Source organism: Temnothorax nylanderi, unplaced genomic scaffold (assembly GCF_030848795.1).
Source record: "Temnothorax nylanderi isolate EJ_2023f unplaced genomic scaffold, tnyl_v1.0 TNYL_tig0158_pilon, whole genome shotgun sequence".
In the NCBI taxonomy this organism is placed as follows: Eukaryota; Metazoa; Arthropoda; class Insecta; order Hymenoptera; family Formicidae; genus Temnothorax; species Temnothorax nylanderi.
In genome coordinates this window covers 362430-386013 of record NW_027249220.1, presented here as the reverse complement: position 1 = coordinate 386013, position 23584 = coordinate 362430, and the positions used below count along the sequence as shown (strand labels likewise).

At 39.4% G+C, this 23584-nt stretch overlaps 4 protein-coding genes across 5 annotated transcripts; 2 read left to right on the top strand and 2 right to left on the bottom strand.

Moving 5' to 3' along the window:
- The first annotated feature begins 28 nt into the window (after window positions 1-28).
- LOC139777717 (uncharacterized) lies at window positions 29-9057 on the top strand. Its single transcript, XM_071715298.1, has 10 exons — window positions 29-189; window positions 2039-2311; window positions 2505-2605; window positions 3159-3397; window positions 3930-4191; window positions 4366-4803; window positions 5011-5163; window positions 5466-5709; window positions 6274-6407; window positions 6835-9057. Exons 2-10 carry the CDS (start codon window positions 2050-2052, stop codon window positions 7159-7161), a joined length of 2160 nt encoding a protein of 719 aa, XP_071571399.1. The 5' UTR covers window positions 29-189; window positions 2039-2049; the 3' UTR covers window positions 7162-9057.
- Window positions 945-10120, bottom strand: LOC139777719 (uncharacterized). Its single transcript, XM_071715301.1, has 3 exons — window positions 9367-10120; window positions 9135-9289; window positions 945-1305 (listed from the first exon to the last, which is right to left on the bottom strand). Exons 1-3 carry the CDS (start codon window positions 9479-9481, stop codon window positions 1252-1254), a joined length of 324 nt encoding a protein of 107 aa, XP_071571402.1. The 5' UTR covers window positions 9482-10120; the 3' UTR covers window positions 945-1251.
- A 678-nt stretch (window positions 10121-10798) lies between these two features.
- Ak3 (Adenylate kinase 3) lies at window positions 10799-13956 on the top strand. Its single transcript, XM_071715305.1, has 4 exons — window positions 10799-11107; window positions 12182-12301; window positions 12439-12611; window positions 12888-13956. Exons 1-4 carry the CDS (start codon window positions 10933-10935, stop codon window positions 13092-13094), a joined length of 675 nt encoding a protein of 224 aa, XP_071571406.1. The 5' UTR covers window positions 10799-10932; the 3' UTR covers window positions 13095-13956.
- Window positions 13818-20630, bottom strand: Atg4b (Autophagy-related 4b). 2 transcript variants are annotated; one of them, XM_071715302.1, is made up of 7 exons: window positions 19853-20554; window positions 17659-17832; window positions 17135-17479; window positions 16602-16865; window positions 16090-16331; window positions 15710-15871; window positions 13818-15476 (listed from the first exon to the last, which is right to left on the bottom strand). In XM_071715302.1, exons 1-7 carry the CDS (start codon window positions 19887-19889, stop codon window positions 15300-15302), a joined length of 1401 nt encoding a protein of 466 aa, XP_071571403.1. In that variant the 5' UTR covers window positions 19890-20554; the 3' UTR covers window positions 13818-15299. The 2 variants fall into 2 exon arrangements, with proteins under 2 accessions (XP_071571403.1, XP_071571404.1); XM_071715303.1 differs by having other exon boundaries at window positions 15467-15598; window positions 19853-20630.
- Window positions 20631-23584: the final 2954 nt, after the last annotated feature.

Here is a 23584-nt window from a genome sequence, read left to right as displayed (position 1 = left end):
CCGCCATTGGTGGTCCTCCTAATCGTGAGAGAAGAGCAGGTCGGGATTCCATGCACATCCGGGGAACACCGTCGTCGACAACGTTACGGCGTACTGAGATAAAAAAGAAATAAAGAGAGAAAAAGGGAACGCTGGTCGCTAACCCGTTTATCCTGAGGGGGTGTCACGCGGATGAGAGATTAAATTAAGGTACGTCCCGTATACCGCGCACCCCGTAAAATGCCACAAAAGGCATCCCGTCGCGTCGTATTAATCCGTTTGAATTCCGTCAAGTAAGTTTCGTCGTTGATTACGTTCCAACTGTGTTTCCACGTTTTCGCAATTCGGTCTGCGTCGATTCGCAGTTCGTTCCGTTGCGTTTCCCGATTGCGACGTACGTTTCATATTTTATGACAGTCCGTTGAGTCTCTAATTTAATTGTATAATCTTAATTATAATTATATAATCTAAATTATTCAGTTTTTTTTAATTATAAATTTTACCTGCGACACGTAGCCGCGTGCGAATCGATCCCGTCGACTGTGGTCTACGACTCGCGATCTCCCGACCCCGCTGACCCCGGAGCGTTCGTTCGTAGAGAATTTACGAAGTTTGTCATAACACTCATAACGCGTCAACAAACGACAGGTTGTTGTTCGTCGATTGCGAAATATACGTGGACAAATATGCGCGGCCCCGATAAATACGCGAAATTTAGCGAAGTTTCGCGCTCGACGACGGCACGACGGTACCATCTGGTAATTTGATCCCCCTTAGTAACAATAGTAACTGACCTCTCGCTTGTCTAAACACGACACTAGTTTCGTTAACGTCGGCACTTGAATCGAGAAGATCGTTTCTACGCGAATTTGAGAAACTTACATGCGTTTTACGATTTACACATGTAATCTGCAAATTTTACATTAGAAAATGTTACATTTATTGATCCTAAAGAGAAAAAGGAATTGCGCAATGTAATTTGTATTTATGTGCCCTCTTTATCACTTTATTACAGTATTTTCCTCATTTAGCTTATTTCGCTTAATTTTACTCTGACTTTTAATTAAAAGATGAAAAACCTGTTTCTACTTTACGTTTTTGTCCTTTACACTTTACTTTTCTTTATCTGTTACTTTCTGTAACTTTCTCTTCCTCCCTCTTTATTTTAATTTTAAATTCAATGAATTTTAATATTAAGTTCGATGAGTTTTTCCATGAATATCGGAATGGATTTGATATGAAGGGCTATCTGGGCATCTTGTCTTGATGTTATTACGTCGTAGATTTCCTCGATACGTCTTCATTCGTGCGAAGGACTTCGTTACCCTATTAACAAAATCGATATTAGCTTAGTATGCAAAATAGACGTGGTCAATATATCTATATATATTTATTACGATGTAGAATACAGTGAACGTCTGACGATTAAGGCGCCGAGCGCAGAACCGAATCGAGGAGCTTGCTTTCCAAATCGGTTTAAAATAAATCACCGTTGAAAAAAATAAAAATTACAATAATATGATATTATGGTTCATAAAAATGATATAAAATTATTATAACAATTTTCGTTAAAGAAAAAAATTAGAAATGTATAATCTTTCTCATTATTCATTATGAGTATGCATAGATTAATATGACATTTACATAAAAAAAAGTATCGATTATAGTACAGAGAAAATAAACTTGTCAATTTTTCTAAATTTTTTTATGTCTATATATATATATAATATACATTAAATCCATATTTGTACATACATAATCGATATGTTTTATTTAAATATTATATTAAATTAATCTGTGTATAATTGTTATTGCTTCCGCAACAGTCTTTCTTCACAGTCAACAGATTTGTTTTATCAATTTTTTTTAAATCTGTAATTCTTTACACAATCAATCGATACTTTTTATTTATATTTAAACATTATATTAATCTGTGTATATATCTCCTATTTGTATATATTGGATGGATAATAAAAAAGGAGATAATTAGTGTTTCCAGTTACTTTTTCAACGTCTCTTTGCGCGATATTGTATGCAATTATACATTTCTACTGATTAGTTTGAGCACAAATGGCATCGCCACGGTGGATGCTGCCGCTGCTGATCGTGGGAACCAGCGCAATCACGCTGATTCCCGCGGCTCGACAATTCCATGACGAGCTTCTCAGGAGCCCCAAAAACGTCGTACGGAAGCAGAGGTCCCTGGACATGGTGGATTCACCAGAGTATTACAACGACCTGCACTCGTTCAAGTATCACGGCGGCGACACCGACCGCAAGTTCGATCGCGACTTCGACGAGGACGACGAGGAGATCGAGTTCCTGCCTAGCGGTAAGATTTTTTCGAGAGAACGTTTATTTTTAGACTCCGAGAAAAAAAGCGAAGAAGAATGAACTTTTATGGTATATGTTTATGTATTTCGTATTACATTTTTATGTATATCGTATTATTTTAGACTTTTGTATCGTATATCGTATTGGATCCTTGTATTACTAATTGTCAATTACTTTTATCGCGGTTTCAGACAATGGTCAGCTGGAAACGGTGGGGGAGGGTCTCCAGGGCTTGAATAATAAGTTACTCGAAAGGGCACTACTCGATTATTTGGAGACTCTACCCGAGCAGGTAAATCCCTCGATTTATCACTCAAGATAGATAGTCATTCCATTTTAATCAAAGTTAATTCCTAAGATTAAATCCCAATTTGATCTTAATTTTACTTAACTAGCAGAAACATTTCGGTTGCTCTCGATAGCACAGAAAACCACATAAACGGAAAATTCGAAAAGACAAAGATCAGTAACACGCATAATAATTTCTTTATCTAAATGTTTATAATTTTCAAATATATATAGATATAATTAATATAATTAATGAAATAATATTTATATTAAATTGTATAATTATATATTTATATTAAATAACATATATAACATAATAGTTTTTCATCCAAATTGTAGTAAAATTAATTATTTTAAAAGAAGGTAAAAATGATCAAAAAACTTTCCGTCGAAAAAAGAGGGACAGCTTCAACATTTTGTTGATCGTAATATTTGTCCCTTCCAATCGTATAAAATCGTATAAAAATCAAAAGCAGAGACATTTTAAACGGTCAGACGAGATGTCATAGAGATCCTCGATAAATAACGTCGAGCATCGCGATGATAATTGCTTGCAGGAAGAACCGGTGCAGGCCTCGATCTTTCGCGAGCGCGAGCGAAGTGGTAGCCGCAAACGGGGCGGCGCCAGCGATCGACTGAACCTGGACGACAAAGATCTGACGAAGTTGTTCATGGAGGAACTGCCAGACGGTTCTCCGTACGGTGCGCTCGTGGAGGTGGACGACGACGACTATCTAACCGCTTTACAATCAATTTACGACCGTTACAGAGCTGGTAGAGGGAACAAAGTATACGAGTAAGTTCCATGATTCATCCCTTCGACTTCGACCCATTAAAGGTCACATCTATAATGTAACGAGCTTTAGAGCTTATAAGTTATATCGATTTATAAGTTTCAAGACATTAGATATCTTAGGAAGCTATTGAAAAAATTAGTACATAATTTAATGATTATCGGAACGCAGCATTAGTATTTATTTAGTGTTTACATTGTATGTTGGACTCTGATGGTTCTTTCCCACAAGCGCGGGGGTTATGATCGTTTTTTCCCCGACACGGTACATCTTTTAGCTTTAATTTCCAATGAATTGTAACTGTTCTTGATCAAAACAGATAAGAATTAAAGTTCTTTGAAAATGCCATAAGATAGCATGATCAGATCAATTTCGACAAAAAGTGGACTTTGATCGTTCTTCCCCTATACCCTTCATTCATATTCTAACGTCAGTTTGTTCATATAACATAATTTTTGTCCCGAAAATGAGGTACAAGAACGATTAATGGGTCGGAAAAGGGATTTAATGTTCAACGTAATGTTTGCTCGATAGAACGGCAGGACCAATGTCTTGGGGCGAGCTACTTAGCAAGGATTCATTGAGGAGCGAGATGAAGGACGGCAATGACGAGGAGTTCGTGGATCGCGATCAGGATCAGGGCATCCTGTACTTGCCGGCGGAACGTAGGAATGTAAACGGCCGATTTCCTATCGGCCGCGAGTTCGGTAGCTATCGCAAACTGACTAAGCGCTATCCGGTCGCTAAGAGAAGCCCCAGGCCGACCCAAACCAGATCAAAGACTACGGATCCTAAGGTAACGCGCAAATAACAGAACAAGATCGTGCCGCTGCTTGCAGCTAATTGCTCTGTCTACTATCAATCAGTTTTTGATTTTGTTGTGAAATTACACGTTCGTGGAGTCGAACGTCAACGTGGAACATGGTGGCAACGTTGTGTAACACATATTCCTCTCTCTCTCTATTTCAAGGTTGCTCAAGACCTAGGAGCCCTATTCGGCACGCAATTCACGAATTCACACAATCACACTCATAAATCTGATCATGAACACGAACACGAACACGATCACGATCACGATCACGATCACGAACATAAGCAAGAATCTGATCAGAATCACGAACACAAGCACGAATCCAATCAGAATCACGATCACGAACACGAGCACGATCATGAGGGCAAGACGGAAACGCCGTCGAAAGTGACGCCGTCGAAAGTGACGCCGTCCCCGAAGGGCCAAAAAGAAAACGCTACGAAGACGGCCAAGTCGAAATTCCTTCAGGTGAGGAAGAAGAGCGTCGACTGGTCGCAATATTTCGGCATTGATCGGAGGAAGAAGAAGGCGACCTTCACGGCCGGACAGGGCACGCAGAATCAGGACGACGAGTGGATGCTGCAGCGTTACTACGAGGTATGTCGTAATTATTAAAATTCTTTTGTCGAGTGCATCGTACAATAATGGCAATAAAAGTGGAAACAAATATTTATACATCTTTATATTTATAATATATCTAGTTTATAGATTTTATGTATATTTGTAATAGTTAATGGTAGTTCAACAATAGCTTGATTTTATTCGCTAAATAAACAAGTAAGAACCTTCGTCCTTCGTTGACAGAATATGGCCGAAAATTTAAAGCCAAAGGAAGACGAGAATGAGCGGAAGGATAAACTCGAGCAGATGGATACAAAATTGAAATATATTAAGGACTTGATTATCGATGAAGCTATGAGGTACGCTGCTTCGGAGGACGAAGTGGATCTGCAGAAGGTAATTTTTCTACTTGCATTTTCACACATTATTACATCAATTTTATTTGAATTATGAAATATAATAAATTTAATATTATAAATAAATTTTTTAATACTGTAAATCAAATTATCAAAAAATCTAATTTTTTCAAACTGTTCAATTTTTTATACTATTTCATGATTAAGATATAAAAAAAAATAAAACGTAATTATATAATTTATGTGAAACAAGTAAGAAATATTTAGAGAAAATATAATTAGTAAGATTGATAAATAATAATAAGAATTATTGAAAAAAAAATCTGTAAAAATGTTTAACAGGTGAAGGATAAGTTAATGTCGCGAATGGCAGCGGCATATACCTTGCAGAAAATGCAAAAAGCGCTGAACGATCTTCGAAACAATGTTGCGGCTCATAAGCAGACACAGAGAACGCAAAAGGAGGCACAGCACAATTCTACGTCTAATTTTCGCGAAAACAATAATCCGAACACTAATAGCGTTACCGACAGTAAAGCCGACGAGAAACGGAGCGATATTAATAACAATATGGAGGGAAGCGAGTGTGAGTATTTTATATCCGAAAAGAAGTTATAGAAATTGTAGGAAAGATTATACAAACTATGCAGAATATCCCACAATTAGTGAGCCAGCATTTATTGAATTTTTTCTTAATAAAAGCGTATTGCGCGTTTTTTTAGTTATTAATTTTTTAACTCTAAGCTTTTCCGAAGAAAAATTTTTTTTAATTTAATATTTTTATAGTTCATATTTATCTTTATAATTAATTTGATTGCACAATTTTATCTAATATGTAATTATGTAAATATGTAAATTTTTAGCTTTTCTGTAATTTGGAAACTATATAGTTTTGTTTTATAATTTTATAAACATATCAAAATTAAATAAAAAATAACATTGTTCTCAGAGTTTACTTTCATTTAGCTTTTGAAGCTTTTTAATTTTAATCATACATAATTCAGAAATTATTGATCTCTCATTTTTAAGTCCAAAGAATCTGCATTCAAGAGATGGCTCGATAAATCTGGAATAATCTGTGCAAATCCAATGAATCGAGTTAAATAATAGCTAATACAAATTATATGAGACAATTGTTTGTATTATACAGCCATCGAGGAGCCTAGAAGCTGTCCGGAATTAGAAGCCATCGAGTGGCGATGCCGAACTGTGGATAACTTAGCCGGCGACACATCTCGAATACTCTACGTGCCCTGTGTGAAATTGCAGATCTGCAAAGCTTGCGTAAGTCCATACAAACTCCTATCTTTATGTTATAGAGATTTTTAGATAATTCGGAGATTACGGATAAATCAATCTAATGTCGCACGTGAAGACATAAAAATGTCCTCTACATTTCTAAATCCAAAAATCTTGGAATATTATTCAATGCAATAGGAATATCAATCCTCTTATTGTCAGAATTTTCAAAGCTCAATTTCATGAAAAATTAAATTCCATCCTAACAATATCTCTTACTAAATTAAAATATTTGGGCATCAATATTAAAGTATTAAATATATTCTTAATAAATACACCTAACGCGCTCCAACACTCTACTAGTCTCAGGATTTACAGGTTTATTTTTTAAGTTTGAATTCTTAATTCTCACTTCGTGGGAATGTTTTTTTCCCATTCTTCGGGAAAGCTACAACAAATCGTTTTGTACCAGGCGCAGGACTGCCTCGCCAACTACGCCCTGGATGCCGGCAAGGTGTGCGACGCATTGGAGTCCAGGAACGGACAGTCGCGGATGGCGGCGGCGGTGCGCGAGGGCGAGAGGCTGTCTTGCGCGAACGCCGCGTTGCTGCTGTCGCAGTTGCAGCCACCCGGGGCGGCGACCGCGCAGTGCCGCGCGCGGAACTCATGTCTGCGGCGGTATCACGCGCGATACGAGCCCCGCTTCCGCACGTCGCCGACGTACGAGGGCAGTTCCGGACGTCGGATCCACCACGAAGGAGCCCTCGACGCGCTGCAGCAAACCATGTCCGAACGATAAGGATCAGGCGAGCGAGAGGAAGCTCCGGTTCGGCCGCGCGATACGGTTGGACCGCCAGTTATCCGGACGTCCGGGTATCGCCTGAGTACCGAGCGATCTCCCCCCCCCCCCCTGACGATCGACATCCGACTGAACGCGGAACGAGGATTTTTAATTTACGCCGAAACTGTTTTGCTGTTGTTGTTATATTTGTTATTTTGTTTAATACCCCCTAGGCCTACGTTTTCTTTTACTAGAAGTCTCGTCCGGATAACCAGCGGTTTACTGTATTAAAGAATCTTCCGTCGTAATAAAGCATGAATCAAGATTAGTCCTCGCTGGGTACTATACGTTTCCTTAAGCTTCTCGGATCTCATGCAGAAAAGAGTTAAAAAAGAAATTTATGAGTCGATTGTCTATGTGATTATTTTAGTCACAGAGACCCCTGCGTGTGGTACCAGCTGAGGATTAACGAGAAGCTGCGGCACACAAAAAGTCATTCCCGAATCGAAATAAAATGGATTAGAGAGAGAGAGAGAGAGAGAGAGAGAGAGAGAGAGAGAGAGAGAGAGAGAGAGAGAGAGAGAGAATTTTTTTTTAATACCGGGAAAAAGTAGCAGTAGCAGTATGCAGAAAAGAAGAATAGTAAAGTCCATTTACCAATGTAGATTAACTTTAATCTCGGCTTAACTTTCTTTTTATCTTTTTCTAGTTTTAAGAATTAGATATGTTTTCACATAATAAAGAATTTTTAAAAGTGTAATAAGACCGTACGTATATGATAGATTAAAAATTCTTTATGTGAAAACACATCTAATTCTTAGAACTAGAAAAAGAAAAAAGTAAGTTAAACCGAGATTATAAAGTTAATCTACATTAGTAGAAATGGACATTAGTTTGCAAACGTGGAGTCTCCGTTTCCTTTCGATTCGAGAACAGGTTTCAAAAATATCGGCGGTACTCGATGTGAAAAAGCATTTTTCGCACACGACGCATATGAATTCCTCGTCAGCGCGAGATTTCAAAATCCTGAATTTAAAAATTAAAAAAAAAAGGAAGATAATGTCTAATTAGCGAAATGTTGCGTTTTATCTGTTTAAAAGAAGCTTGTAAACCCTGGATCTAAAAGGAGAGTAGATAATACCTCTAATTAAGAGAATAAGATGTTCTATCTGTATTTGCGAGGTGTGCTATTCGTCTGGACGGCTCCACGAAACATCCTCCCTTTCCCTCGATCCTCCTACATTGAACTGAACAACGATTAACGAGTTTACAGAGACAATAAATAAATGATATCCCCGACAGATTTATTTGCACGACGACTCGTAATGAGGAAACGAACTTTGCGAATGTTCGCCATCCCCGGGAGGGATAGTGCAAAATTTCATCAAAACGTATGTAGAGTTTGGACGAACGCCTCGCAAATGAAAGTCGAGAGGAGATCCAACGACGTAAAAATATATGTGTAAATTATTGTGTTAAGTATCCTAAAAAGAGAAAAAAAATTATTGTCGCGAGCGCATATGTGTCTCCCCCCTAGTGCATTAATTCTTCGCGCTCGCGCCGATCAAAAGATTACATTAGACGCGATTTATTCGTGTTTATAATTTCTCGCACGCGGTAGTTACACGCGGAATTGCCGGTTTCGGGTTTAACGCGTTTCTCGCCGGGAGAAAACGTAACGAGAAAAAAAAATAAAGATAGAGAGAAAAAGAGAGGAAGAAAGGGAAGAAAGAAAGGATACTTGACGCAGCTTCCAAAGAATCTATCTCTTCGCAAATCTATATCTATTATTACTGTCTATTATATATATCAAATGTTTACGTTACACGGCGTTATACGGATACGCATATCGATGGTGTCTAGTCGATGTGTCATTCCTATATTCGAAATATAATAAATATATTTCAACATAAACGCGCCGTTTTGCGGCTCAACGTCCCGTCGGTCCCGTCTCAGCACGCACCTTGTATAATTTTTGCGACACATATTACCTGGACGACCTGGACGTTGTCGCGCGATTCGACAATGTCGCCATTGCGGTCGAAGGGGTCCACGGGCACGGAAACGTCCTGCAACATTTCCAGGATCTCCAAACATTGCGGCCGGTAGAGTCTCATCAATTCCAATTGCAGCTTCGCGCAATCCACTGCACGACGGTCGTTTATTTTTTCGGAATTAAATTAGATAAATCGAAGATCGAGAATATCTTAGAGTTATACTCACTCCGCATCCTCGACACCTGTTCGTGTCTGATTTTCAGTTTCATCTGCGTCTCGTTGATCTGGTGGATCAGATGATCCGCGCGATCGAAGAGATCCTCGAACGAATTTTTCGACATGACAGCTGATCGAGTTAATTGACCCTGATTGGAATCAGCAACTCACTCGTAATGCCAGTAACGAAAGAAAGTAGAGAGCCCGAAGGAAATGGCTACATCAGTTAGAGCGGGTTTCGCGGATCGCAGTGAACTTGCCGTTGCCGCCAACAGTGCCGCCAACGCAGACACGTTCAGCTCGCTGGCACGTGATCCAACTCTGCCACGGCGGCGGTTGTCTCGTCACGTTTGAAAACTTGACAGAATTAAAATTAAATCAAATCGTTCGTTTTTGTCGAGACCGCAGCTCCGCGCGGCTTTTAATCGTCATCTATACATTTGTTAGAAAATAACTAATCTTCTTATCCGCTCACAATTCGGAAAATTTTTTCAAATGGCGAGAGATTTTGCATAAGATCATTTTTTTTTTTTTTTTTTTCGAAGGAGAACTGGTGCACGTTAGTGCAATAAGTTAGAGTGAGACAATTAAGTATATTTTATTTCACTCTAACTTATTGCACTAATGCGCACCAGTTCAGGTGGTTCTTCGAAAAAGAACAGATGGAAAAGGAACAAAGAATCTATGGGCCGATATCACAGTCTCCGATTAACGTGATCCTCCGATTAAACTCACTCTGCATCTCTTTCTAACTGTCCCCCTAGAAAGAGACGAAGAGTGAGTTTAATCGGAGGATCACGTTAATCGGAGACTGTGACTGTGTTTACATGACACCGTTAATCGGGTTTTATAACATCGGTAGTTGTCAGGAAGACCAATCGTAATCATTCTTCAGAAGAATGGAATAGCTGTGATTGACCGGCCTAAGAACTACCGATGTTATAAAACCCGATTAACGGTGCCGTGTAAACGGAGTCTGTGATATCGGCCCTATATCTCGTATTTAAGATCGTATTAAATAAGTGCACACGACTTCGAGATGTTATACACTCGTTTCGCTGAGATATACTTAATGCATTCCAACTATAATATTCACAGCACGATGAGGATGCAACCGATTATTTCTAGATGGCAATTAAATCCGGCTGCGAGCGAAGGAGTCGCAAATCTGCGTCACAATCGATCATTAGTTCAAGGTTCAAGGTTCAAAAGGTTCAACGCCTCGTCGATGACGGTCTCGCGCCGTCGGTCGCTCGCGCGAACCAGGGAACGCGCGGATCAATTCAATTCCTCGGGCCTGCGCGGAGGCGAGGCGGCGAGAGGCGGCGCGTCGGGACGCGACGCAACGTTACGAAACGGCGCATCGCGGTTGCGTCACGACGCGTCACGGCGCGTCACGGCGGCCGCGCGGCCTTATCGCCCAAGTATCGAAGTCCGCGCGGCGGTCAGTAGTAGGGATCGAAGATAGAGTCCGGCGGGGGCGATGCGAGTTCGTCGCGGCACTCGGACGCTCGTCGTCGTCGCCGCCGCCGCCGAACGCAGGAAGCCGTCAGCCTCGTAGACCGCGGCTCTCCTCATGGTTGCGATCACCACGTGTCGCGCCGCCGCCGCCGCGACGGCCCTCAGGGCCGTCATACTGGGCGCGCCGGCGTCCGGCAAGGGCACCGTCTCCTCCAGGATCGTCCAGCAGTTCGGCGTCACGCACATCTCCAGCGGCGACAGGCTGCGCTTCCACGTGTCCGCCGGCACTGGTACGTCGTCGTCGTCGTCATCGTCGTCGGCGGTGGTGGTGGTGGTCTTTTACCCCTGAATGCCCTTTTGAATATTTAAAAGCGCCCGCTGTCAATCTCCTCCTCGTTTGTCGTTTTATTATTGAGTATTTTATTATTGGTACATACATGTAAATATGTTGAATTTTTTCTAACATTTCGAAAACGCGTGTTACTATATTGGATATAAATTTTAATTTTTTTTTATTTTGCTAATTAGGATTTTATCGTTAACCTCGTACTTTGTGGTCAATATCTCGATAATTTCGATAGCAAGATTCGCTGATAATCGACTTCGTTAACACGAAAGTTTGTTTTTAAATGTTCACACTCGCGCCGTTACGTAATCAGATTTCGTTCCATTATCAATCAGTTAATTTGAAAAACATGTCGGAAGTGTTATTGTCATTTCGATTAAATGAATTCTCCGCGTTTAATATCTTATCTTCGATATACCGCATTATGTAATCGTAATCGAAAGCACTTGGATTTTGCGATAACGCGTTTGAATTATTAGTTTTTATGAAATTATTTTTGTTCGTCCTTAATCACGTTTTCTCTCTGTTATTATTATTAATAAATTATAATATATGAAACACATTAACATATTAACACACATTATATTACATACTATCATATATATATATAATATATTATTATATAATATATAATTAAACTATATACATTATATATTTTTAGTATTTATAGTTTATTATACATATAATTATAAAATAACATTATATATATAATGATATAATATATATATTATATTAATTAGATATTTAATCTTATAATTTCAATGACACGTGTCACACATCGAATTTTAATAAAATTAAATTTCCGCGTTTGTTTCTATTCTTCATCCCGTGCTTGAAAGATTGTCAGTCTGTTAATTTTAGAAACACACCCTCGAAACACGCGATGCCTTCGATACAACAAAATTCTCGCGATTATACAATATGATTCAATGAAAGCTCGATGAGACACGTGCAGCCGCTCCGTTGAATTGGCTACGCCGGTTGGCAGAGCGCTCTCAGACAAACATCTCGTTTGCAGATCTAGGCAAGGAGGTAAAGAGGTACATGGACAGCGGTAGCTTCGTGCCGGACGACACGATGATATCTCTTATCGGGGACGAGATCGGGTCGATGGCGAGTCGGAATTGGCTGCTGGACGGTGAGTGTGGAAGGAAATGATTCTGGCCTCGCGTCGGCGTCGGCGCCGCGGCCAAGGTCGTCGTCTCGAAGCCGCGAGTTTTCCACCTGCCGCCTGATGTGTGTGTGTGTTCTAAACGCGAGCGAATATCTTGGCAGGATTCCCGCGGACGTTGACGCAGGCGGAGCGATTGCAGAGGCTGCACCCGATCAATCTCGTGCTGAATCTCGTGGTGCCGACCGCCGTCATTCTGGACCGCGTCAAGAGCCGATGGGTCCATCTGCCCAGCGGTAGGGTCTACAACATCGGCTTCAATGATCCACGAGTGCCGGTAATCAGCGCGCGCGCGCGCGCACACACACATACATACACAACGAATGCATATCGAAGATGCATATCGAATGCAGAAAGAAGCGCGGGTTTAACTGAGGATATACCGGAGCCTATAATACTACATTCTTTACAATTCATTTTATAATAAGATAGAATCTACTATACAATATTTTCTTCTAATATATATAATTATAAAATACTGCATTTATTGATTATAAAACTGAAAGTCGGATATTTCGGCGTTAATTACGGAGCATTTTGTCGCGTTTTGCAGGGCAAAGATGACGTAACGGGCGAGCCGTTGTGCCAGAGGGAGGATGACAAGCCGGAAGTTGTACAGAAGAGGCTGCAGGACTACGCAACGAAGACCGAGCCAGTCGTGCAGTTTTATCGTGAGATTGGCGTACTGAGGGAGTTTCGCGGCAACGCCACTAACGAAATGTGGCCGGCGATCAGGAATTGCGTAGCACAATATTGCTGAGCTTTAGAGATTGAATTTTTAGATAAATTTTCTATTTAAATATGTCGGACAGTCGCGCAGGCCATTCTGATCCTTAAATAGGTCTATTTAGATCTGTTTAGATTTCTCCAATTCTTCGTTTCTTAGATCTCTCTAAAGGAAACAGATTTTTGGATATTTTGGACCTAATTCTTATATTCTATTTGCCTAAAAATTAAATTAGATTAGAGAAGCTTAGATTAGATAAAATCTCACGCGCCTATATATGAATAATTTTCATATTCTTTTATCAAATAATTAAAACGGACAATCTATTTAGACCTATTTGAGATTTGCGATTCGCGCTCCCCACACGTGATCTCGAGTAACAGATGGGAATATCACGCTCTCTTCCGGCAACAAGTGTTTTTTACTTCGCAACAACGACAGACAGAACGCGTACTATAGCATATTCGCGCGGCGTTCTCTCACGCACGCACGAACGCACACAAGTGTGACTGTCATTAGATTGTAAATACGCGATGTCGTGCCGACAATAATAGGCTTGTAGATGTTTCCGAATGAAGAACGCCTAGGTAATACAACGAGATTTCGCGGTAATTCAAAGATATTGATATCGTTGCGAGTTATCTTTTGTTTCGCAACTAGCACTTGCATGACGCTGCTTGTGGCCGAAGGTTCAAAGTATATAGTACAAAGTAGGAATTATTGTTCGAATAATCGGCGATACATTCTAGGATGACGTAATCGTACATATTTCTCAATTTATTTCGAGCGTATAGCGTTACAGCTGTAAGAGAGATATATAACAACGTTCAATATTGTGTACATATTCAACAGTATAAGTACAATATACGCATATACATATGCATATACATGCATACATACTACATACATATACAGTTTGAGGCATCTAAAAAAGTGTACATCTAAATGGATTCTTTAACACAATCTTCGTGTTTTCTATTTTTAAATCTATATTACGCTTTTAAGAATACTCTAGGCTTATTTGTCATCGATTAAGCAATTTATACATATCACGTTATCTCGCTTCTTGGAGCGCTCGAGTAATTTTGCAGCGCGAAATGAACGATTCACTCTAGTCTATTGTCTATTCTACTCTATTTTACTGTAATTATTTCTGCCGCTCTTGAAAATATCGTTGAAGACAAAGCTTGTAGGAATGTAACAGGGAAAAAGACTCGTTTAAATAGTTTTCAAGATTTCGAAAATTTCATTGCAATTTTTTCCTTTTATAGTTCTTAGATATTATTTTTATTTATATATCTATAAATAAGTACAGATATCACAAATCTTTTCTAAATAAATATTTAGGTGTACACTATTAGATGCTTCATCCTGTATATATCATGTTCACGTTCCTCAAATTCCTCTTTATTCCTCTTTCAAGGCAGAAGAGTTACTCAGGAATAACTCGATTATAAATAAATAAATAAATTAATGCCTTATTATAGTTTCCTTTAAACGAATCAGACTTGAGAATCGTCGCGCTTTTATTCGCGCGGAATTTTGTTGTATATATAGAGAGAATTTCGCAAAATACAATTTTATTTCGGTAACTCAACAGATTTAACGCGCGTCATAAAATTGTTTCAAGACTAATCAAAGCCTCGTTGTAACACGCGAAATAAATATTCGCTGAAATTTCGATAACGAATCAATATTAAGTCATATTAAATTATTATTAAGTTAGTTATCACTAATGATCAATATATAAAGCCATCAACGAATTTCGAGATCATATATAACCAGATAAGAAAATTGTGCATTCTCATAATAATTGCATACATATATATATACATAATAGACAATCGAAAAGACGAATTAATCAGCTCATCAAGTTGTACTAACGTCGTGAATAATCTTGCTTCCTTATCTCCTATCTCATAAGTAACAGTAACTGGTCATTGAGTTCACTCAAATCCTCTTTTTATACACGCATTGAGATCGATGGGAATGCGTTACTCATCGCCTCGATACTGAGCATCTCATTCTTTCCAGGACGACATATCCGGCTCGCGTTTACTATGTTTTCCTACGCGCGCTCTGGAGAAGCGGATATATGAAAAAAAAATACTGCCGCGAGATATTGGGCGAGCAGATAGAGACGCAGAGACGTTTTCGCGAGAGTAATTCAGATGAGCACGGATCGCGCGTGTCATATACTCCCGTGTTGTCACCTTCTTTCTTCCTTTTTTTTCTATCTTACTGCAGCAACTCGAACTCCTCGCACTCGTACAGATCGTCCTCCACGCTCTCGACGAAGTGACCTGCTGACGGCAGAAGACCTTCGACGACCTCGATTCCCTGCTGCAGATCCTTACCGCTTCCCTCGCAGAACAGAAACATCGGGTAGTCTATCTTCTGGTTCGGTATCACGAACTGTAATGTTAACGAGACGTCCTAATTTCGCTCGATATGAAAAGTTCTTTTTTCATTTGATCTTTCTTTCCCTGTTTACACCTTATTCCTACATTTGATTTTGTTTGGCTTACTTTCCATCTCTAAAACGCAAAAAACTTGCAACTGTACTGATGTTACTCCGTTTTGTTTAATCTGTTGCATATTAATTGCATTCGAATTTAAATGTATTGAAATTAAAGATAAACATTTACCTGTTGAATTGTTTCCATAAAGTCAGTAAGCGACTCCTTGTCGGGAAAGTAGAAGCCTACGCAACAACTGGGGTCCATCTTCGAAAGCAACATCTTTCTCGGTGACGTGCAGTGGAAGCTTGTCAATGGGAATTTTTCATTTCCTTCGACGTCAACGGTCTCCTGAATAACGAGTGAAGAAATGAATCAGAACGATAAAATACACAAAACGATAAAATATATTGAAAGATTAAATGTACTCCTCTGAGTTATAGGAATAAAGATGGAAAAAAATAAAACAAAGAAATATATAAAATAAAGACTGAAATGACAAAAGGATTTGTAAATTAAATGCTTCAAATATTAAGGTAATGTTTGCTTTTTAAAAGATTGAATGCTACCTGACAGTAATGCGGATCTAAGTGAATCAGTTTGTCATCCTGATAACCGATGAAGTAGAGCGAGTGTCGCGGTCGACCACCGATCACGCCGATGCATGTGTCTAGTGTCAACAGCGATGTCAAACAAGGCGCGTAAATGGGATTTAGCTTGTCGGCGCCGAGCCTCAAGGGCACTAAGAGTATCAGCGCCTTCCGTCTACCATCGGGAGTGCAGCAAACATTTTCGACATCTTGCATGTACACTGAAAAAACGTTCAGCGATTATTAATTTATGCATAACACGATAAAGTAAAGAACCAAATTTCTGTTGAATCTGGCACAATGCGAAACATTTAATAAAAGAAATCTCCGTTCCCTTATGAGAAACTATTAAAATGTTTCTATTATATATATTTTTATATTTTGTTTTATATTGTTCTGTACAAACAAAATTTTTATTTAATTTTAAATTGCTATTTAGATAATTTGATATTTCTTTTGATATAATAAGCACAGAATGTGTTAATATTAACCTGCACAATCTTGGGCGACATATACCGCCAACTGATTGAGTTTACTGTTGGGATCCTCGCTAGCGCGTTCCATAGCCTGACACAAGAGATGCGCAACCGAGGACGGACCGTACCAGTCGCCTGGACGTTTTCCCGCCGAAACGCCGAGCGACACGAGCCTGTGTATGGAGAATGGGGATTCCGGTGTTGGCTGATCTCCAAACCATTTGATAATCATCCGATGACTGCTTTCGTCAGTCGATTGTTCCGGCCGCCATCTCCACTCTATATAAAATCAGGAAATAAAGTTATCACTCAATACTATATGTAACACAATAAGAGACATACAGATTCATTCAAACGATTCTTTGTATGTTTGTCGAATAAAATAAAAAATAAAATTACAGTTTCGAATTTATATAAGTATTAAGAATAATAATTTAAGTAATTTTAAAAGAAAATAAACTAGTCACTTTACTTAAGATCTCGAGAACAGAGAATCAATGAATCTTTTTAGCGCCAATAAAATAAATTTGAAAAGGAGAAATAATTACCCCGTCCGAGGAAATGACAGACTAATGCTTGCGCCAGCATCATTTGTCCGCTGCGCAGCATGCAACCCCAACCACAGTCTGTGGTAAAGGTGGAGCCATTCAGGATCGGAAATTCCCGCCTGTATGTTAACCAAAGACGCGACGCGAAATCCCTCTTGAATTCCTCTATGGTATTCTCGAAATTTGTGGCATCCATCGCCAAGGAAACCTGACTCCCCGTTCCAACTGGCTCCAATGCTTCCGATGCTCTCTCCAAGGAACATTCCGATTTTTTCAGATAACATTGACCCATTAACCACACGGGAGATTCTTTAGAGAAGTTTGTCTTTATCTTCACAGTCCAGCCTTTTGTCAAGAAAGAAACGTATAATTTGACAATTATTTCTCGTAATACTTTTTACATTATGTACAATAAATAATTAATAAATCTGTAATATTCTATAATAATCTATGGCAGGAATGTATAATTGAAACATATATTTTTGAAACAAAATTTTTGCAGCCGAAATGTCCGATATACGTACCGTATTTAACGTTGTTCCACATAGAGAGCAATTTCGTCTTGACTTTGCTGTCGACCTCCGTCGCGGCCATGGTGTCGTCTAACTCAGCGTCCGAGTTGAATGATTGAATGGTAGGAACACGGTCTGTGGCGATCATCCCGGAAAATAGTCCAAGATTCACGGGACCGAAACCACCTACAAATACAAAACAGTTTTATCTTGAAATTCATCGACATTTTGGAAAAATTTAATTTGTATTTATCTATTTAATAACGTTAAGTTTTTCTATTTCTCCAGTTTACCGCCTCTCTCTCACTCTCTCACTCTTTGTCTTCCATATTATTTTTATCAATTAATTTTCTTTTTACTATGTCATTTCTAATAATTGTTCTTCAAATTCTACTGTTCTGTTGCATTTTGATCATTGTGTTTTCCACCTTTTCCGTGCACCTTTTTACCTGCCCTGCGGTGGTTCAAGTACAAAGGACGAAAATTATGATGAGCAAATCTCATAATGGGTGATGTCTCACCATGTTCCCACTTTTCTATTCCCCTCCCTTCCTTCCCTCAAAGGAAAAAATAAGAATTGTTTTCACCTTTTAAAAGGGGAATTTACCCGTCCCAAATATTAGCTACTATTATCACCGTCTTGTTATCCGCGTGTCAATTTGGATAATCATCGAGCGTATTATCTAAATTACTGAATAATGCAGTACACACACGTACATTACATTCATTAACAGACAAGTCACTTGAGATACAGACAGTACACTTAATTATACACTTAATAACGTTGTTAATATTCTTTTCTATAAGCTGTCTTATTAAGATCATCGTTTTTGCACTGTTCCATTGATATCACACCTGTAGTACGATTCTGTAACTCGTTATGAGGTATCGACTATCGTTGCGCAGATATTTTATATGGTAAAAAAGCTGCGCAATTGTCGTTATAGCTCATAACGACGGCATAACGAGTTACAGAATTGCACTACTGACGTTCCAGACGGCAAAGAGCGGCTTCGCTTAACCGCGATTAATATCTGTTGTCGGCCGCAGGGGGCTGTTGCGACACATAAATCATCAAGGTAAACAAATTAAGAGGTCACGACGCCGGGCTTCGCCTTCTTATCTCGCCTGCAATGCATGCGACATAACGTCAGGGTTATTTACAGAGAAATCGACTATCCAAATTGACACACGGTTAACAAAACGGCGATAATAACAGCTAACATCGGGATAAGAGCTAAACTGTTTTCAAAAGGCAAGGATAATTCCATTATATTTATGTTAATAATTATATATCTCTCTTATCACGTTTGCTTTGTTAAAAGAGAAGCGAGAAAGAAAATAGAAAGGCGAAGGAATGACTGTGTTTTTTGACATCAGGAAGAGATAAGGGATGTTTTTTAAGCTGAATGAGTGTACATTTTCTGTATTTAAAATAAAATAGATATATAGGCCTGTTCGTTTTCGCTGCACTTCTGCACTAGTGCAATAAGTTAGAGTGAAAGAAAATATATTTGTTTCATTCTAACTTATTGCACTAGTTCAGAAGTGCTGCGAAAACGAACAGGCCTAGTGATTGAAATTTGATTGAAGCGAGCAGGGAAATTCTAATGCAGTCCAGTGCAGCAATCAAAGATAAATTTATAGATATAAATGTATAAAGAAAAGGCGAAAAAGAGAAAACTGACATTTCAACAGCTGGGAGTACGTTGACTCTGTGCGAAACCTTATTCAAAATCCGACAGTGAAAAATTTTCAGAAAGTTTCTGTTTGTCGCTCAACATGTACTTCATCATATGATTTTAGTGGACAATGGATATTATTATTTGTGTATCGTACGACATTTGATTCATCTGATTTCACCGAGGACAAAGTGGTGCGCTTCGATCGTTCTCTAAACAATGAAAACTAGGCTTCGTACTATCGGCGACGGCATAAGTACCAAATTTGGGCCGAACAAAACAAATATGCAGTCAAGCACGTTGAAAGGGGAAAGACAGAGGAAGCGGAGGGAAAGAAGGAAAGAGAGGAAAACAAGAGGAAAATCGCGGGAACGAGGGAGCCCTCAGCCCGGCTGGTTGACAGCTCATCGTCGGGGCGGGACGTAAACAGCAGGCGTGTGCGTGTGTGTGTGTGTGTGTGTGTGTGTGTGTGTGTGTGTGTGTGTGTGTGTGTGTGTGTGTGTGTGTGTGTGTGTGTCACCCACCTAACCTCTCCCGCGACGATTGCACCTGGCCGTTCATGCTCGGGCGGAACGGCGCGAAGGCCGTGAAGTCGGCGTCGTAATGAACGGTAGATACTGCACGCGGGCGATTCTGACTGCGTTTGACGGCTGTCTCGTCGACGAGACGGGGCGATCACATTTTCGCGCTCGCGCGGCTCGTCCCGAGCTCCCTTTTTCCGTCTCTCTCTCTCACTCTCTCTTTCTCGACGATGTCGATTCCTAAGGAACGTCGGCGCGACGTCCGGCGTCGCGCATCCTTGGCGATCGGCACAAACGACGGCGTGTTAGCTCCGAACGGAATCGCTCCGTTTCCCTTTTACGCCCCGCACCGCGGCGTCCGCGGCACAGCGTCGCCCACAGCGTCGCGCACGGCGTCGGCCGCGTCGGCGTCGTCAGACCAGGCCGGGCGTCTCGGCGCATGCGCGCCGAGCGCGCTGCACAGCGAAGTGTCTAGTTCGAACGCGAAGCGGGCTCCGGCGGCCCCCCCTCTCGACGGCGACATCAGTTTCTGGTTTTCTTTCTTTCTGTTTTTCTTTCCTGTTTCTTTCCTTCGTCGATAAATCTTCCTCGTGACGTCCGGAATCGCGCGGCATGAATATTATGCGTATTGAACATCTCGGCTTACTCACCTGTTTGTCTGTTTATTGGAAATTTGTGACCCGCCCGCGAAATGTTTCTCAGAGCGCCCGCATTAACGTGCTTTGTTGCGCCGGGCACGCGCGAGACGGCCGGTAGTGCCGGTGCGATTGAAAGCACCGCACTTCGCGGTGCGCAACTTCACGATGCAGATTGCAGAACAACGCAGAACACGACGCGACGCTTTTGATTGTGGAGCGCGTACGGAGAGAAATCGGCTTGGCGAAGGACGGTTGCAACGATGCGAGTTGCGAAACTAGAAAATCGAGCTGTCACCGATTCGCGAACATGAATGACACCGTAATGGACCCAGGTAGCAAGACTCGTCATTTTGACGTCAATTGACGTCAAAAGTCTGTCATTTTGACGTCTTTTGACGTCAAAATGACGAGTGCTTGCTACCTGGGGAATATCTCGCTCTGATTTCTATTTCTTTTGTTTCTCTTTTTTCTTCTGAACGATTGTGATTGACGATTGACAATTGTTGTCCCATGTTCCATGAAAGAACGAAAAAGTGAAAGAGCGAATAAGCGAGAGAAAGAGAAAAAGAGAGAGAGAGAGAGAGAGAGAGAGAGAGAGAGAGAGAGAGAGAGAGAGAGAGAGAGAGAGAGAGAGAGAGAATATTATTAAACTTTTTTGGATAAATCCCCTGAAGCATAAGAATTGAGCAATGAAATTATTGATAGTCAAAGAATAAGATTATTGACAACTTATGCGTAAATAGCATTATATGTCATAAATACTGTCATAATTACGTATATTATAAGATATATTAAATATGTATATACATATTTATATTTCATTAATATACATTTAAAAATGTACACAAATATATATGAACCAAAAGAAAATCTTATTTTAAAATACAATTTTTACTGTGTATACAATTTTATTTTGAACGTGGCAAGGAAATAGAGTATGGAACTGCTGATGTATTATTTATATGAATCTACACAATTATTCAAGATGTAAAACTGAAACATTATTTGGAACACAATTATCTTACATCTTATTTTAAATATAATAAATATGATTAAGAGGAGAATTAATACATTTTAGAATATTGATCAATATTAGTAGCAGATCATTCCACGTGCTTGAAAGCACATTTTTTTGTTTTCTTTTTCTCTTTCCATCCATTTAATGTGACAACCCAATGTCGGTTCACAGAGAAGGTAATAAACTCCAATCGAGCTTTGATTTTCTCTCTTCATTCCTTGATAATTCCGAAGTATATTAATTGTTTATGGGAATGGCTAGCCCACTATTTAATCCGTCTGGAGGGTAATACGCTGCATATATTTGTAATGTGCGCCTTTTTGTAGTATTTTTATTTGCGAAAACATATGGAACTTAAAATTTAACGCCGGCTCCAAACAGTTTCTCTTTCTCTCTTTTTCTTTTGGTATTTTTATTTTAAATAAATTTTCAAGGTGCTTTATTCGTTCCCGTTTGCCTATAAGACATTTATTCATTGAAATGTACTATTACTTTTTTTTCTTATCAGCGCAAATAATGGATACGTACGATTTCGATGTTATCTTATCGCGCACGCATGAGCAACGCCGAGTTATTGGCATCTCAAGGGAGAATTTTCGGGAAGCGGCGCGCCGAGTCTAAGCCTGGTATGACCTGCCTTTTATGTGAATCCATATACATATATTCTTCTTCTTTTCTCACGCCGGAGAAATAAGTGGGAGACCGTCATTAGGCGAAGGGAAGAAGAGTTCAAAGAAATCGCGCGCGATCACGCGATATCCTCCCATTGCCGCTGTGAAGACGCCCCCGTGGAAGATCAATAAAGACGATCGTCCTACGCGTATTTTTGTTATAAACTCTATCCAAGACGGTCACAAAATATCGGGAATATATAACCTACCGTTTAAAGAATCCCACTTGGAAGACTCGCGATTGAACGTGAGGCCAATAATTCCGGCGACAAAGCGCGATTGGAAAGTCGGGCGCAACTCCCGCGCTCTTTCCGTGCCGTTTTAGAATAATGAACGTCCGACGCGATTTCGTCTTTAAATTGAGAATTCGTTGAACCCACTTTAAACGATCTATACAATTCTCGCGTCGGGTGTCACGGCAGAATTCTATTTATAACTTTATACGCTGCGCATTTTGATATGTGTGACTGTATAGGGTAAACTCAGGTAAGATAGCCATAGGGGAAAGATGCCATGGCCAACCCATGTTCTATTAATCTAACTCATTATATATATAGTATCGAATGAACGTAGGTTGGATATTTTTCCTCTATGATCATCTTACCTGAGTTTACCCTATGCGTCTTTATTTATATTTTATATGCCAGCGATTTTGATATATACGTATACACTCTTAAATATTAAGGATATTTTCTGGAGGGTTTGTCAAAATGATGAATAGGAAGTTGATGATGAATGATGCGAACTACGAAGTTGATGAAAATTTAATATCATATTCTCTTTCAAAGTTCGGGGCCATTTCAGATCGATTCATAATTTAGATAAAAAGTTATCAATTTTTTAATATCTTAGTTTTAATACGTAACCTTATGTGGCATTACAGAGAAAAGTGTAAACATTAAAAAATGCTACTAATATAATGGTATTTTACACACAAGTAGATTATCAACAAACTAAAATGTTTAGTTGAACGTATCCGTCTAAATATTTTTTGGGATTTTTTTTTCTCAGTGTAGTAGTAACAGGTATTTACAGCCACTAAATCTACGTCTTTTACATTCTATTAGATTTGCCATAACTATTTATATACTTTTTTGGATTCCTGGAGAATTAATATTGGTGTTTTTAATATTTCCTGCATGACTTTTGGATGGGACGGTACCTCCAGAACATCCTTAAAGGATGAAATTAAAATCAATACCTTGAACTAGATAACATTTTGTTATTATTAATTATCATATGTGTCGAAATTTATTATTTTAGTACAAAATACAGTATTATTTTAACTTTATTGGTTTTTTTTTTAAATTAAATTAATAGCATATTGAGTAGAAGTAGTGGACCTATATGAATGGTAAGAAATGATTCAAATTAAGTATAATTTGACACTATGAATGTAACAGTGTAC